Here is a 15,464-nt window from a genome sequence, read left to right as displayed (position 1 = left end):
GACGTCTTCACTCGAGCCCGGAGGTTCAGTGTGGTACTTCTGTGGGGGCCGGCAGATCGGCGCAAAGCCCCGGGGGCACGCTGATGTTTTCCGCCGGCCAGCTGAGCACAGCGACACCACAGAAAGGACGTTTAACCCGGGACCGCTGCAGATCCGCACACCCCCCCCCAGTCGCATGTGAAAGCCAGAGCATGGGGGAGATTTACAGTCACACTCATGTTCTATGCACCTATACTCCCCTCTCCCCTTCCCCAGAACGTAGCCATCCATTCTCCCTCTGCTGTCACTCGGCCTGCTCTAATTCCCCCTGTGAATTCAATCGTAAGGTGTTTCACAACAACGTGCTCATGTACGCGGCCTGTAAATCGAATCAAGTTCAGCTGAATTCGATCGATTCCCAAGCCCGGCCTCCAGCCGCCAGGCCCGGGATCGGCTCCTCCGTACGTCGCGGGGACCCGGAGCAGAAAGGGTTCAGGCTGTGTTAGCGACGCGTCGCACCGCGTCATCCGCTGTGGATTAAACGACCAGCTGAGGACCAAAGCAATCATCTGATAGTATCACAACCCCGCAAAGCCGAATGCTGTTAATCGCGGTTAATCTCCGTCTGTGCTGCGCGCGGCTTGTAAGACAAGCGTCGATTTCCACAGACGTTCACGGAGCTGCTAACTGCAGATAAATGAACAAATAAAGAGAATGAAGTCCGATTTTCGATCACATGATCCACTCAAACACAGCATGCATCCCCCTTCTTTTTATTAAGGACAAAAAAGAAACAGATGTTACAAATCAAAACAGTGTTTTAGGACAATCTGACATGGCGGTCATAACAGTGTGAGTCATGGCTGTTTAATCAGGTTATTGGGAGTTTCCCTGGTCTTCATGTTTTCCAGTCTCCTCTCCGCGTTCGTCCGAGGCAGACCACACTCTTAATAAAACCTAAAAATCAAACTGGCAGCCTACAGCGGGTTAAAGTGCACCGTTTGAAATGTGATTCCATCGTCATAGAATCCACCCCCCACCCCACCCCACCCCACCTGGGTAAACAACTCTACCAATGGCACAACTCTGCTATCGACATTCTACTTACACACAGTTTAATTGGCATCCATTTCCGTGACAAAATAAACACACAAAAAAAGCAAATGAATGGCATTCGAGACCCCGGCCCCCACCCAGGTCGCAAGTCAGCAGGATTCGCTTGCGGCAGAGGTCTGAATATGGGTATGGCAGCGTGGCAGCTGTCCGTAGGAAACATGCACTAGCTGCATCCTGATGGATCAAGAGAGAGCGAGGGAGCGTACACGCTGTCCAGGCAGGGAAATGATAGCCGTCTTCCTCATATCACGTAAGGCAGAGACATTCTGGGGTCATTCCGGCTCCGATCGAGTTTCTGGGGCTCGCTGAGGATTCTTCCCGTTGTCCGTAGTCCTCGCAATTTTTTTTTAAGTGTTTTCATCTGGAAAAGCTCAAATGTCAACCTGCTATTTAATCTCTTGATGATGTTACTGTTTTTAACAGTAAATAAGTATTTTTTACTGTTTCTTATATATGCCCGTACTTCCTGATTTGCCCCACCTGCTCCGCAACGGAGGAGCGCAGGGCCGGCCGGCAACGACCCCCGGCAGCTCGTGACGGGATGCGGCAACGTGAATCTGCGCTGAGCAGAACGGTTAGGGTGCAGGCGACGATGGTATCGCACCGAGGTAAGCAGGCGGACAAAGGGCTGCCGCCCCCCCCCCCTGCTGCCGCCCGTCCTGCGATGTGACTCCTAATGGCCTTCCTTTATGGGGAAAAATATCAGATTTTCCGCAGAATTTTTTGAGACATCTGGAAAATGCGCTCAGCTCAAATTGCTTATTGTATTTCGCTGTGGGCTGTTGAACTCGACGGTGTTCCTGTGCGTCGACAGAATTAATTTATCTCACTTTTTGAATGGATCAGCTTCACGGGGCAGGGAAATGCAAGTCTCGAGACATATAAACACACAAAACCCCATTAATAAAAGCTCTCTTTAGTTGCTGGAGACCAGCCCTTCAGTGAGAGGGCCAGCCAGGAGGGTGAACGGTGTGTCACGCCTTAAACCGGGGACTGAAATCTCTGCTTCCGGCTCTATTCATGGCTAGACCCGGGGTGGGGGGCACCTCTGGAAACAGTCTCGGGCCTTTACAAATTCACCCCCCCCCACTTGATGCCCACCCAGGCAATGGTGGCTTTCCAGTGAGGTGCAGTGCTCTGCTCTTGAATCAAAAGGATCGGAGACAGGAAATGTTTAGAAGGCCTGGATCCTAAATCCCATCCGAGGAGACAGTAGAACCCACTACTAAACCTGCCATCTCCTCATAGCATGACCCTCACCTGCCTCATCTCTTCCTCTTCCATGCCTTGCCTTGGCTTAGATTCTGGTGCCCCCACATGCGAGTCGTCTGCCAGTGGACTTCCCAGCAGAGGGCAGTGCCCTGTTCGCCGTGATGCGTCGCTTAGGGGTTCTGAAGACATACCTTGACAAACATCTGCAGATGAAGGGCCTCACCTTCTCAATGGGATTGATCCCAGCCAGAGTAACTGGGAGCCTGAGAGCTGCATCTTTCCATCTGCGAGCTCTGGGCCAACACCATAGCCTGCATCTCAAGAGTCCGCATTCACCTCCTCCACTTCCTTTCTGTTACATGCAGCAGAGCTAACCCACGTATTCCTTGGGGACGGCCAACAGAGGCACCCTCAAGGTAGCAGAAACACCATAATGGAAACAAGCGTGAGGATCCTCCTCCACACAGCATGTACAACTCATCGTAATTCTCATTTACACATCGTGTCTCAGCGCAGATATAAACGACGTGCAGCAGATAACGGCAGAATCTGCGCAGTGGGGAAAAGTGGAACCTCCATGGAATGTAGAGCGTAGAACATACAGGCCAGGATATCGAAACGGAGGAGAACTTTTTGGGGCATGGAGATAAAGGTTTGGAAAAAAGACGCCTCTGGTTTGGGGCAAAGGTCTACCCCCCCCCCCCCACCCCCCCGATTTTAGAGAGTACAAATGTAAAAACTTCAGACCAGAAGTTACCTGAATGTTCTGTTTTCCCGTTTCTTTTGTTTTTCTGCTGCTGATTGAGTGAAGCTGAAAGTCAGGCAGCAGTAAACCAGCACAAGTCAGTCAGCTTCACCAAGCGGGACAGATGGGCGAGTGAGCGTGCCAGACAGAGAGCAAACAAGCAAATAAAAATGGAAAGGAGATTAAAATCAACTGCAGGCGTAATTAAACATGTCCTTCGCAAACAAAGCCACAGTAGGAATAAATAAATATGCTGAGGTCACCAGACCGTCAGCTGGTCGGTGACGGGCTGCTCCCCTCCGGCCGTCCTGGACCTCCGCGTTTGTCAGCCCCTCAAGCCGTCCCATTCGAACCCGCGGGTTCACCCCGCAGTTTCCTTCCACTCCAGATGCCCCCCCCCCCCCCCCCAACGCTCCGTCTTTGGCACACGTCAGATTCCTTCCTGCGAGGCTGGCCGAGGCTGGCGAGATCTGGCTGAGGTCACCGGCCGGATGGGTTTCCGTTGTGGCGAGAGCGGGACCTCTCCAGGGCTAAGTGCCGGTTTTCTGTTCCACCAGAAAGAGAGAGCGGGGAGGGGGGCGGGGGAAATAAAACAAGATTAACAGGAAGAAAAACTACTGAGGTGAGGAGGCGTTGACTGGAGACGTGGGAAAGGGAATTAGGGATACATCTCTTCTACACAGAGAGGGACACTAACAAACCAGGGGGTGGAAAACAAGCAACAAACTGATTAAGGGAACGCAGGAGGAGAATGAGTGGGTGAAGGGCTTGGATCAGGCCTCCTTTGTCTGGTTCCACAGTAACCCCACTGAGCACCTGCTCCTGGGCTTTTCTCAAAAGCTGTTTCTCCTAGCACTCATCGGGGGTGGGTGCGGGGGGGGTGGGGGAGGAGGAGGGCCGAGAGTGCAATTTGGATGCAGAGGCACAGCCCTGAAGAGGAAGGAGCCAGGCCCGATGCATTAGCAAGATAAGGGTACAGGGAATGACTGCGGCACTGGACAAGGGGGGAAGGGAGAAGGGGAAGGTGGGGGAACTCGCAGGATTCGGCAGACGACAAGTAACGCAAAGTCAGAGCATGGGCTTGCATGGGGCAGGATAGCTGTCTGAAATTAAAGGTGGCAGTTGCAGATATATAGGATGGAAGGCAGCGGTGGGTCTCTTGCTGATGTCTTCCTTGGCTCCAAGCTTACAGGCTGCATTATAAAATAACACTGCAGCAGGTCTTCTTCAGTCAACTACTGCCCATCCCTGAGACACTCCTGAAGCTGAAATTTCCTGAAGTTTGGACATTTTGGCTTTATTTCCACCCCTTTGGACTTCAGGGTGCGCCAGGGGGACAATGGCTTATCCTAAAGCCCCTTATTCCAAACTGAGGAGGCTTCACGAAGCTAGGAGGAGCTGCCGGTCATGCCAGCCGATGGGTGGTATGCAGCCACCCCAAAATGATGGCCACACATGTGCTAAAAAGCTCTGCATTCACAGCGGCGAGTGGCAAAGAGCCTGATGCACTGAAATCTCAGAAGGGGGGCGGGGGGAGCATTTAAGATGGACAGGCAATTTGACGTCACGCAACACCGAGCACTGCAAATGTCAAAACACCAGAAAGGAAAACCGGTCGTCAGCAGCACCAGCTTCAATAATCATTCCTGAGTCTCCATCACCCCCCCCCCAAGCATTTGCAATCCTTCTGGGCAAAAAAAAAAAGCAAACAGAAGAATCTAGAATGTGAACGAGCAACTGGTGCAGAAAAAAAACGAGAGAACAAAAGCAAAAAGCAAACTGACTTCAAAAAATGCTGCAAAAATATGCACATTGTATTTCTGCCATTAATTTGCAATTCCCCAAAAGGTGACCTCATTTCTCACTCCGCACTTCCGTTTCGCTCCTCCTCACCCTCATCCCCCACAAGACCTAACAACATTCGGAGAGCCTTTCTGTGGAAAGCCACCGGAGACTCCAGCACCACCGCGGCCGAGGTCAGAAGCGCTACATCTATTAAAACGTGTGGGAGGGTGAGGGAGAGGGAGGAGGCAGCAGAGGGGACCGGCATGGAGAGTCGGGACGTGGGTGAATAAGGAGAAAATGAGAGGAGGGAACCTGAACGAAAAGCGATCCTGTCTTGAAACAGTTGCAGATGTGTGGATCATTTCTGCATGAGACTCAGCCCTGTTTCAGCCTCCATTTAGAGGCAGACAGACACACGACTGATTTCCATCAACCAGGAGTGAAAACGGAACATCAACGGCATCCCGGAGGTACACCTTGGATTTCTTACAAAGACTGAACCTCAATAAACTGGCACTGGCAACGTTAGGCAGTGTCAAAACGACGTTATCACCCCACATTATGCAAAAACCCTATATGATGAAAACGACGGCACACCGAGCAGCTTTCCTTGGCCAGACTGTCCTCGTGTCGTCAGCAGGCCAGCGTAAACACCTGACTTTCCCCGCAACGACCTAAGGGAGCAATTGAAAAAATGGCAGCCGTTTCTTCTAGGGAGGAATATTAAAGCCATCCTCTACAGGACAAAAAAAAAAAAAAACGCAGGCAGATACGACAGAGAGGTTTCCGTCACTGATCACCAATCTGTCTCCTGTTGTCGGTTTGATGGCTTCTTTACCTGCTTCTCCCCAAGGCGACATCTTTCAGAGTTTCGGAGCACAGAAGCGGGAGAGGGTGGTGAGGAGCGGTGGGGAGGGGGGGGGGTGGGGAGGTGGAGGAAGTAAAACATCATGGGATACAGTGGGGAAATGCCTGCAATCCAGAACTTAATTAAATGCTAAGGGCTGCCATTGTTTTAGAGGTGTTAAGCAACATGTCAAGGGGGCCAGCCGAGAGTGCAATCAATCTATTTAGAAGCTGTTTCCTAATCAACTGTATCATGGGGGCGGGGGGACAAGGGGGTTTGCCATAGACATCAAAGATGCCCCAAGCGCTAAGTGACTATCTACATCCATGCTTGCCTGATTGGCTGGACATGCCAGACGGCCACACGGCATGCCATGCCGCAATCGCTAGATTGGACGCCGCATCTGCCACTAGATCTCGTGGACGGATTAATGGCATAATGGCGTGCAAACCACTGTCATCTTTTTTTAGTAATTGCAGCCAATTACATCATCAGCAGTAAACTGGCCCCATTTTCCTGCGTTTTTACGATATTAAAGTCAGCCGTAAAGCAGACAGCCCCATTAGTAACCTCGCTGTCGTTCCGTTCCGGGATCAAATGAACGTAAATATGCGCGATTATATGTGGCGGGAAAAACCCATCGAGGTTAAGTGATTAAGCGTCTCTCTCCGCATTCCGATTTAACGTCTGGTCCCCCTGTCGACTGAGTCGAAATACACTTTCATGTTTTACTACCCCTAGCATATGTATCGGCGGGGGGGCGGCACCTCCCTAAGTGCGAATTCTACTCCTCAGCTTAACTCAGAAAAAGCGATAAACTGATAAAGTGATACGCTTTTCCATTTTCTTGGACTCTGATCAAAACAGAATTGAGATTGGTAAACTGAAAGCGTGGGCTTCCAGCAAAGCAGACACATGAGAAACACAAACACACACACAATCACACACACACACACACACACACACACACACACACACACACGACACGGGCACCTGTAAGCGCGCAGACGGCAAAACGACAGCCTGCTCAACAAAGAAACACATCACGGCACCAAGACGCACGCCTATGGTGCAGAAATGCAAATGGCTGTCAAAACACACGCAGGCAGATGCACATGTACAAGCAAGAATGCAGAAACGCAGGCGAATCTGCACCCGCAGAGAAGAAAAACGCAATAAGAATAATGAAAGCTTCGTATGCACCATCAACATGGCAAGATCACGCGACGACACAGACAGCCGATATCTGCTCCCTCATCTGCAGAGTGTCTGGCTCCAAGCCGTGGGCCTCGCTACAGTCACAAACCTTTCCCTCAAACAAGAGGACAAGAAAAATAGGATGGGGGTCAGGGGCGTGGGAAGGGGGGGCGGCATTTCCACAAACTACAGGCTCCGACTCTGAGGTACGAGTAATTACTTTGGGGGACGAAGGGAGCATCAACCTGAAAAGAAGCTTCAGATCTGAGGGGGTCAGAGAAGGAGGTCGCAAAACCAGGGGCAACTGGCGACCTCCGCAAAATGTGTTTCTCAGACGGGGAGATTTAAAGAGGGCACAGCAGGTGGGAGATGGGCGCACGTGGAGGAGACAGATAGGTGACAAGGGGGAGACAGAGAGGAGACGTGGGGGAGACGAAGAGGAGACATGGGGGAGATGGAGAGGAGACATGGGGGAGACGGAGAGGAGACGTGGGGGAGACGGAGAGGAGACGTGGGGGAGACGGAGAGGAGACATGGGGGAGATGGAGAGGAGACATGGGGGAGATGGAGAGGAGACGTGGGGGAGACGGAGAGGAGACGTGGGGGAGACGGAGAGGAGACGTGGGGGAGACGGAGAGGAGACATGGGGGAGACGGAGAGGAGACGCGGGGGAGACAGAGAGGAGACATGGGGGAGACGGAGAGGAGACGCGGGGGAGACAGAGAGGAGACGTGGGGGAGACGGAGAGGAGACGTGGGGGAGACGGAGAGGAGACATGGGGGAGACGGAGAGGAGACGCGGGGGAGACAGAGAGGAGACATGGGGGAGATGGAGAGGAGACGTGGGGGAGACGGAGAGGAGACGTGGGGGAGACGGAGAGGAGACGTGGGGGAGACGGAGAGGAGACATGGGGGAGACGGAGAGGAGACGCGGGGGGAGACAGAGAGGAGACATGGGGGAGACGGAGAGGAGACGCGGGGGAGACAGAGAGGAGACGTGGGGGAGACGGAGAGGAGACGTGGGGGAGACGGAGAGGAGACGCGGGGGAGACGGAGAGGAGACATGGGGGAGACGGAGAGGAGACGCGGGGGAGACAGAGAGGAGACATGGGGGAGACGGAGAGGAGACGCGGGGGGAGACAGAGAGGAGACATGGGGGAGATGGAGAGGAGACGTGGGGGAGACGGAGAGGAGACGTGGGGGAGACGGAGAGGAGACGCGGGGGAGACAGAGAGGAGACATGGGGGAGACGGAGAGGAGACGCGGGGGAGACAGAGAGGAGACGTGGGGGAGACGGAGAGGAGACGTGGGGGAGACGGAGAGGAGACGCGGGGGAGACAGAGAGGAGACGTGGGGGAGACAGAGAGGCGATGTGGGGGAGACAGAGAGGCGATGTGGGGGAGACAGAGAGGCGATGTGGGGGAGACGGAGAGGCGATGTGGGGGAGACGGAGAGACCAGCCCCCAAACATGTCGATTAATAAATAGCGCCGCCTGTTGGCACCAGGCCATTGCGTATCCCAGAATCCCGTTTCATAAACACCGATCTGGTGTGTAATGGCAAACTGGAGCCCTGGATACAGGTGACTTAATGCCATCCAGCACCTTAAGGGAAATGAGTGTCACGACAAGTCTGACGAAAGTGTCGGATCAGAACACGGCGGTACCCAGGTGGACTGGCGTGCACCTCCTGGGCTAACTGCCACCCCCCTACCCTGCCCACCTCGGCAGACGGCGTGCCGGTGACCCAGATTGTCCGGATCCTCCATCCTCGCTGCCTCCCCCAGCCCCTCCCTCGGGAACACAGTGCCCTCCCCAGCCCATACCTCAGACCGAAGTCTACACCCTCATTTAAAAGGCATCCTAACAGATTTCGCTAGAGGCAGAGACAACCCCCCGCCCCTGCCCCACCCCCACCCCTGTCCCATATTATCCGGTTCAGTTCCCCTCCCGGCACGGCGTGCCTGAAAATGGAGCCAGGCTGGAGAGTAACGTCTCCTGACAGCTCAGTACACAATACAGCGCAGGAAAGCTGAGAATCACTACACACGTCGATAAACAAATGCTTTTTTTAGAGGTAGGAAAGCAGTACATTACTGCCGCGGCGAGAGGGCCTGGAAAAGCGCTCGCCGCGGACAGGCCGAGCGGAAGGGAGGCGACAGCAGCTCGGAAGTTGCAGAAAAGCCCAAGCATTCATCTTTGGTTACTGGCAGAGAGTGACACCGAGTTCTGGAGCAGCAAAAAAAAACACCTGAAATGGAAGGTGAGTATACAGCTAAATGAGGCCAGGGTCAGAAAGTGAGGCGCAGGAGCAGGAAGCGAGGCATAGGGGTGGGAAGTGAGGTGCAGGAGCAGGAAGTGAGGCATAGGGGTGGGAAGTGAGGTGCAGGAGCAGGAAGTGAGGCATAGGGGTGGGAAGTGAGGTGCAGGAGCAGGAAGTGAGGCATAGGGGTGGGAAGTGAGGTGCAGGAGCAGGAAGTGAGGCATAGGGGTGGGAAGTGAGGTGCAGGAGCAGAAAGTGAGGCATAGGGGTGGGAAGTGAGGTGCAGGAGCAGGAAGTGAGGCATAAGGGGTGGGAAGTGAGGCACAGGGGCAGGAAGTGAGTTCAGGAGCAGGAAGTGAGGCATAGGGGCAGGAAGTGAGATGTAGGAGCAGGAAGTGAGGCATTGGGGCGGGAAGTGAGGCACAGGGGTGGGAAGCGAGGCGTAAGGGGCAGGAAGTGAGGCATAGGGGCAGGAAGCGAGACGTAAGGGGCAGGAAGTGAGGCACAGGGGTGGGAAGCGAGGCGTAAGGGACAGGAAGCGAGGCACAGGGGTGGAAAGTGAGCCACAAGGAAGGGAAGTGGAGGTGGGGGAAGCAGTGCCAGGGCAGCAGAAGTTTTGACCAAAGTGCTAGAAAGATACAGCAGAAAAAAGCCCATTTTCCTTGAATCCACCAAAAGTGGCACAAAGTGCTACACCGCGTACCCACAATGCACCATAAGCCGGGTGAACCCTGGCTGCCACAGGCCACCGACACGCCTCATTAGTTACAAGTGGCATTACACAGAAAGGCAGGAATGCAGTGTACAGAGACAGCCAGTGAGAGCAAAGCCCCACCCCTCGCGGCTTGACTGACAGCAGCATAACTGGACACAGAGATAGTTAGACGAATATGGATGCTCAGATACAGTTTGACAGACAGATGGATGTGTAAATGGATGGTTTGGCAGCGTGATAAAGTAAACAGTCTGATGGATCATCCCACGAGTGGGGGGGGGGGGGGGGTGTAGGATGCAGAGGCAAACCCACACCATCAGGAAGCCAGATACCACAGACAAATATAAATTGTGACATGGACGGATCGATACTCTCCCCCCCCCCCCCACCCCACCCCCACACAAAGGATTACATTTTCCTCCATGCAACGCAAATGATTTTTGAGTACAGCTGACACAACTCCGGAGGCAGCCGGGGGGGGGGGATTCTGTGATATTTTTAGGTAGAATTGAGCCACGGCACGCTGTGTCACTGCTGCGGAAATGAGAAGCACAGCCCAGCGGACTGATCCCGATAAGACATGGATCCGTCAGCTCCCGTGCGGGAAAGGGACCACGGGTCCGGCGGGGCAGGAAGCGAAGGGTTAAGCTTCCACACTCGCCGTGGAGACACAACCGTCTGTGTCGGCCGTCTGGAATGCGGAACACTGCCGCAGCAGGTAACGTCCTGTGCTACATATCTGCCATGACCTATTAGCTTAGGTAACAGGATATGAGTAGCTGAAGTACTGGCAAACGATAGGAAGTGGGCTGGTTCAGACCGAGCCGAGCCGAGCCGTGCTAAACCAGTGTGAGTTGGGATGAACCAGAGTCAAGGGTCATGGCAGCGCAAACACAAGGGGGACGGTCCCCCCACCCTTCAGGAACTCCCAACGCAATACGCAGTGGGGACCAGACTGAAAACCGTGACCGGCTGCTGGCGGTCACTGCATGAACTCAGAGGTCACTGCATGAACTCAGAGGTCACTGCAGGGAATTGGTGCCTAAGACCTGAGGAACAGTTTTGGTGCAGATAAGAGCAGACGCCAGTCGGGGGGGGGGGGGGGTGGTCCAGCATTCTCTGTTCTGATCGAACCCCCCGGATTCCGTCAGCGATTGGTTCTGATGTAGCGGCAGCGAGGCGGCATACCACCAGACCCGCCGGGGCGCAAACCTGCTGACCTACCCGGTGAATGATGTCACTGTTTACGGCTAATGGGTACAGAGTTACGTGGGAGGCGCTGATGCTGGGCACTTCACCGAGCGAGAGCGTTTAGGCAAATAAACGGCGCTGTCACACACAAGACCGTGTTCGGGGAGCCGCTCCCAATTAGGCGGACCTCCCTGACGAGCGGCTCCACTGCGCCCCACCCGGTAACTGCAGACGCAATGCAGCTTTTAAAATCCGTCGCTCTGTTTTGTGAGACGTTCCTAGGGAGGAATTCAGATCCATCCAGATTACTTCGGATCAATCAGAACAGCAGTGGGGACGGCAATTAACCGGCTGTAATCGTCTGAGTTCACAATATTAAGGCCGCAGCCATCAAACACTTAATTGGATGAGGAAAAGGGGGTGGGGCCATGAGGCGGGGCCTGCTCTTAAAGTGCCCACGTGACTGAAGTGCAGCCCCAGAGGGATCTCCCCAACAACGATCCCCAACAACGAGTTTTGGGGAGGAATTACAAATTCATCCATGCTGATTTATTCATGAGGAAGCGGGATTCAGCAGGGGGGCCTCCGGAGAACATTCCGAAATCCCAGCCAGGCACTTCAGCTGCAAGGTTTTCAATAAAACAAGCAAACAACATGATTCCAGCAGCCATGAATAAGTCATGGTGTCTGAATAAAGCGAGCTGCACGGCGCTTCACAGACACGGCTCATCACTCATTTATATCCCGCCCATGGAGAAGCAGGAGGTGGCGAGAGGAACACGGGCAAAGCCGAACTTCAAGCTCGGAGGCGTTGCCGGGACACGGGGTGGCTGTCCGGCTGCCTGGGAATGGAGAAGGTGCTGGGTGTCTCTCTGCATGGACCTCAGGATTGGAGACGTACCACACTCTAGGCTAGTAGCCCGCCCCACCCTACTGGGCAGCAAGCCACCGCCGCTCCTCCAATCAGAGGTAGCTTAACGAAGAAACCCAGTGTCCTCCCAGAATCCTTCGGTCAAGTGGTGCTGTCCCACGTTAAGCTGGTTGCCCGCTCTCAGTACGGCAGGACCCTTACTGCGGCCGCCTCTTGCCGTAGGTCATTGGGGAGTATGCCAGCCCAGTCAGCGTCACAGTGAGTCACTACAGAGGGGGGGGACTGTTTGCTGGTACCTGTCTTGTCCCCCCCAGAGTAGCCTTTCACATCACAGCATGAGCAACGCCATCGGACCTGACAGCAGTGCCCTATGTACAAACACACTCCCCCCCCCCAACCTCTCGCTGCCGGCAACGCAGCCTGACACTATCAGTAGGGATTCCTGTGGAGAGTCCACCATGCAGAGAGAAGCGATAAACACAGAGCGGGAGCCAATCAGAGTCTGCAGAGGACCCTTTTATTCCTCAGAGCAGGAAATGATTCGCTGGAAATCCGTGACTCATTTCAGAGTCTCTGATGTAAAGGTGCTGTTATTTATCATGGTCCTTTTTTGTGGGGGGGGGGGTGGGGGGGGCTCTGCTTTGCCTTTCCACGTGTCAATCTTTTAAATGTGAAATCCTTTCGTCTCTACACCGATTACCAAATCACAGCAGTTTCTCTTCTCGGGTTCCGGCCACCGTGCATGAGACACTCTCGAAAGCACCCCCCACCCCCGTGACCCACAAATTCAGCTTCCGATATTCTTATCTGAATAGGAACACTCAGACCTGCAACCAACTAAAAAGGGTGGAAATTCCCTCCTCGTCCTCTAGGGGGCTTGTAACTGATGTGGCCTGACCTTTGTGATCACGGTGTGAGCAGCTCCCGCTGTCCTGCGCCATGGCTCACCCCGTCGGAACCGACCTTTCCTCTGGCATTTTGCGTCCGGCAGGCCCGCCCTCCTGCAGTACCTCGCAGTCATGACGGGACACGGCGAGCCCACTAAAACTTTAATTAGCAACATCGGAGCGCGTTATTTATTCTCGTAATTCAGCTCAGAATGACTGGCATGGCTTGACCTTCTCCATCGCCGCCTCATTTCAGCTGGATGCTAAGCAAAGCACAGCTAACAAACTTGGGTGAGAGTACAGCTGCACTTCCTCATTCCAGCATTTGCACTTTCTCCACAGAGCTCACACACTGACCAAGATGAGGCAGCTCATCCGTAGGGTCCGCAGATGCATGCAACCTGTCCATAAATGTAGCCTAACCAAAAGAGCCCGGCGTCCTGCCAAAGTCCTCTGCATGTGTCAATATCCTACGTAAGACCTTTGATGCTGCAGGCACACGGACCGGAACCGGGCTCACAGTGGGAGGCCTGTTTTTGGAGAAGTGACTCCCTCTTTCCACTGGGTGGCACTCTGGGGCACCATCTCCTCCGACAGGCCCGAGCAGAGATGGAACATCTGGCAGGCCGGCTGGCCTCCTGGTTAACACGGCGCCCCCAGCAGGCTCGTCGTAGCGGGCTGCTGGCATGCAGGTGGGCATAAATACCAGCACAGGGACATGCGTGTACATGCACCATCGCCTGGACTTAGAGCCAAAGACCCACACCCCCACCAAACTCTGAAGATCAGTGACAGTCTCATGCAATACTTTCAGAAGCAAACAATGTTGAGCCATTTTATTCAGCTGGTACCTGTCAGGCATCACAGACAGACAGAGGAAAAAGCGCGATGCAGAAATGCAGGCCTGCTCAACACAGATGACGCGCTGAGCACAGGCATTACAGTCTGCGGATAACCCCCGGCTCTGATGCTGATGAAAGTGGATGGTGAAGTGGGAAGTATCAAAATAAAAGCCTCACAACCAGGGTCACTTTTATGCCACTTGTTTAGCTCCCACACTAACAGATATAAGACCAAGCTTCAAAATAAAAGTCTCACAAACAGGTGTCACAATTACCCCTCCCATCAGCTGCTTCACCAACACGGAAAGTCTCTCTTATGTCTTCTTCAGCTGCTTCCGGCAACATGGATAAGACCCATCTTCAAATAAAAGCTTCATAAACATGTCTCACTTTATACTTCCTGTTAGCTGCCTCACTGACATGTAAAAGCCAGAGCTTCAAAATAAAAGCTTCACAAATAGAGTCACTTTTATGGCTCCTGTTAGCCACCTTGCTGACATGTATGAAAGCGAGCTTCAAAATAACGGCCTCACAAATTGGTGCCACTTTAATTCCTTATGTTAGCTGCCTCACTGGCATGTTGAACCCAAGTTTCAAAATAAAAGCCTAACAGGTATCACCTTAGTGGTTTTTGTTAACCAGTCTGAAACAACTTCAGATTATTTTTTATTACTCTGTCTAAACAGCTGCACTGGCGCCACCCCACCCCATGTCAGGGCTCGTTCTCCAGTGGGGCCTCCAGTTGCCTCAGATCCCCCTCCATTAAGCATGTCAGTCCACCCTCTGCACTGGTGAGTGGCTGAGGGCAGCGAGACCACAGATCACAGAGCCTTCTCCTGCACCCCCCCTCTCTGCCCACTTCCCCACATAACCGCGCTGTCACCATTTGCCGAAAACACTGTAGAACATTCTGCAGAAATAATACAGGGAGGAAGAGGACAAGTCAAAATAAAAGCAGGACAGAGAGAGAGAGCCCTGAAGCGCAGAGACGTGAAAAGCACTTCGTGGTGATGGTGGTAACAGCCAAATTGTCATCGCAGAGAACATCGAAAAAGGGAGAAGGGAATTCTGGGAGTTTCAGCGCAGCACCTGGATGGATCTGCACTGTCATCTTCGATCCTGGAGCATGTAAACAGAAAGTGAGTTCCTGAGAGGCGGGAGGCTGTCTCTGATCATCCTGGGCCTCCCCCCAGATTGAGTTTGGATTTTTTCTTAGCTCAGCCGCTCCCAATCAATCACCCGACTGTGGAGCCGGCCGCCTTGTCAGGAACTCAGTGAGAGCCCAGCGGGGCGGGGTGCTCGGAGCTCGTCTGCGCTTGCTGGATCGCCGTACTGCCATTAACGATAAAAAATTGTGCCGCGCATTAAATAAGTGATGAAATAAACCAAATAAACGAATGAAGAGAGCCATGGGCTCAGAAAATGGCGGCTATTAAATTGGTAGGGATTCCTAGCGACAGAAAATCAACATTTAATGAAGAGCCGCTATCCAGGAGAAATCAGCCGTTACCCCGGGGAGCCCCGGGGTATTAGGGCTCATTAACGACGACGGCCTCGTCATGGGGCCTGGGTGGGGCCTTCTGCTGCCAAAGACCCCACAGCCCACCGGCATCGCCGCTGCACTTTGGTCAGACTCCTGAACTGCTGCTTCTCACATATTCTGCACTGTGGCCTGGCTTTAGATATCGTTCGTGCAGGAAAATGTGAGAACGTAGAGGAATCTGAAGGTCAGGGAACGCGGGCGTGAGGACGCACAGCGGCCGACGGGACCGCAGAGACTGTTGAGACAAACACGGACTGACGTTCAGACCCCCCC

The 15,464-nt window shown here is 53.7% G+C and overlaps 1 protein-coding gene across 1 annotated transcript in view; it reads right to left on the bottom strand.

Annotated features, from left to right (window-relative positions):
• Nucleotides 1-736: 736 nt before the first annotated feature.
• The window catches only part of diaph2 (diaphanous-related formin 2), a 251,640-nt gene continuing 236,912 nt past the window's right edge, over nt 737-15,464 (bottom strand). The window contains 1 exon segment of the mRNA XM_049027740.1: nt 737-3,597. Within this exon segment, the coding sequence (XP_048883697.1) occupies nt 3,533-3,597 (65 nt within the window). The 3' untranslated portion in view covers nt 737-3,532.

Source organism: Brienomyrus brachyistius, chromosome 10, assembly GCF_023856365.1.
Source record: "Brienomyrus brachyistius isolate T26 chromosome 10, BBRACH_0.4, whole genome shotgun sequence".
NCBI classification, from domain to species: domain Eukaryota; kingdom Metazoa; phylum Chordata; class Actinopteri; order Osteoglossiformes; family Mormyridae; genus Brienomyrus; species Brienomyrus brachyistius.
The sequence above is the reverse complement of the archived record's forward strand: the minus strand, read 5'-3'. Positions and strand labels throughout refer to the sequence as shown.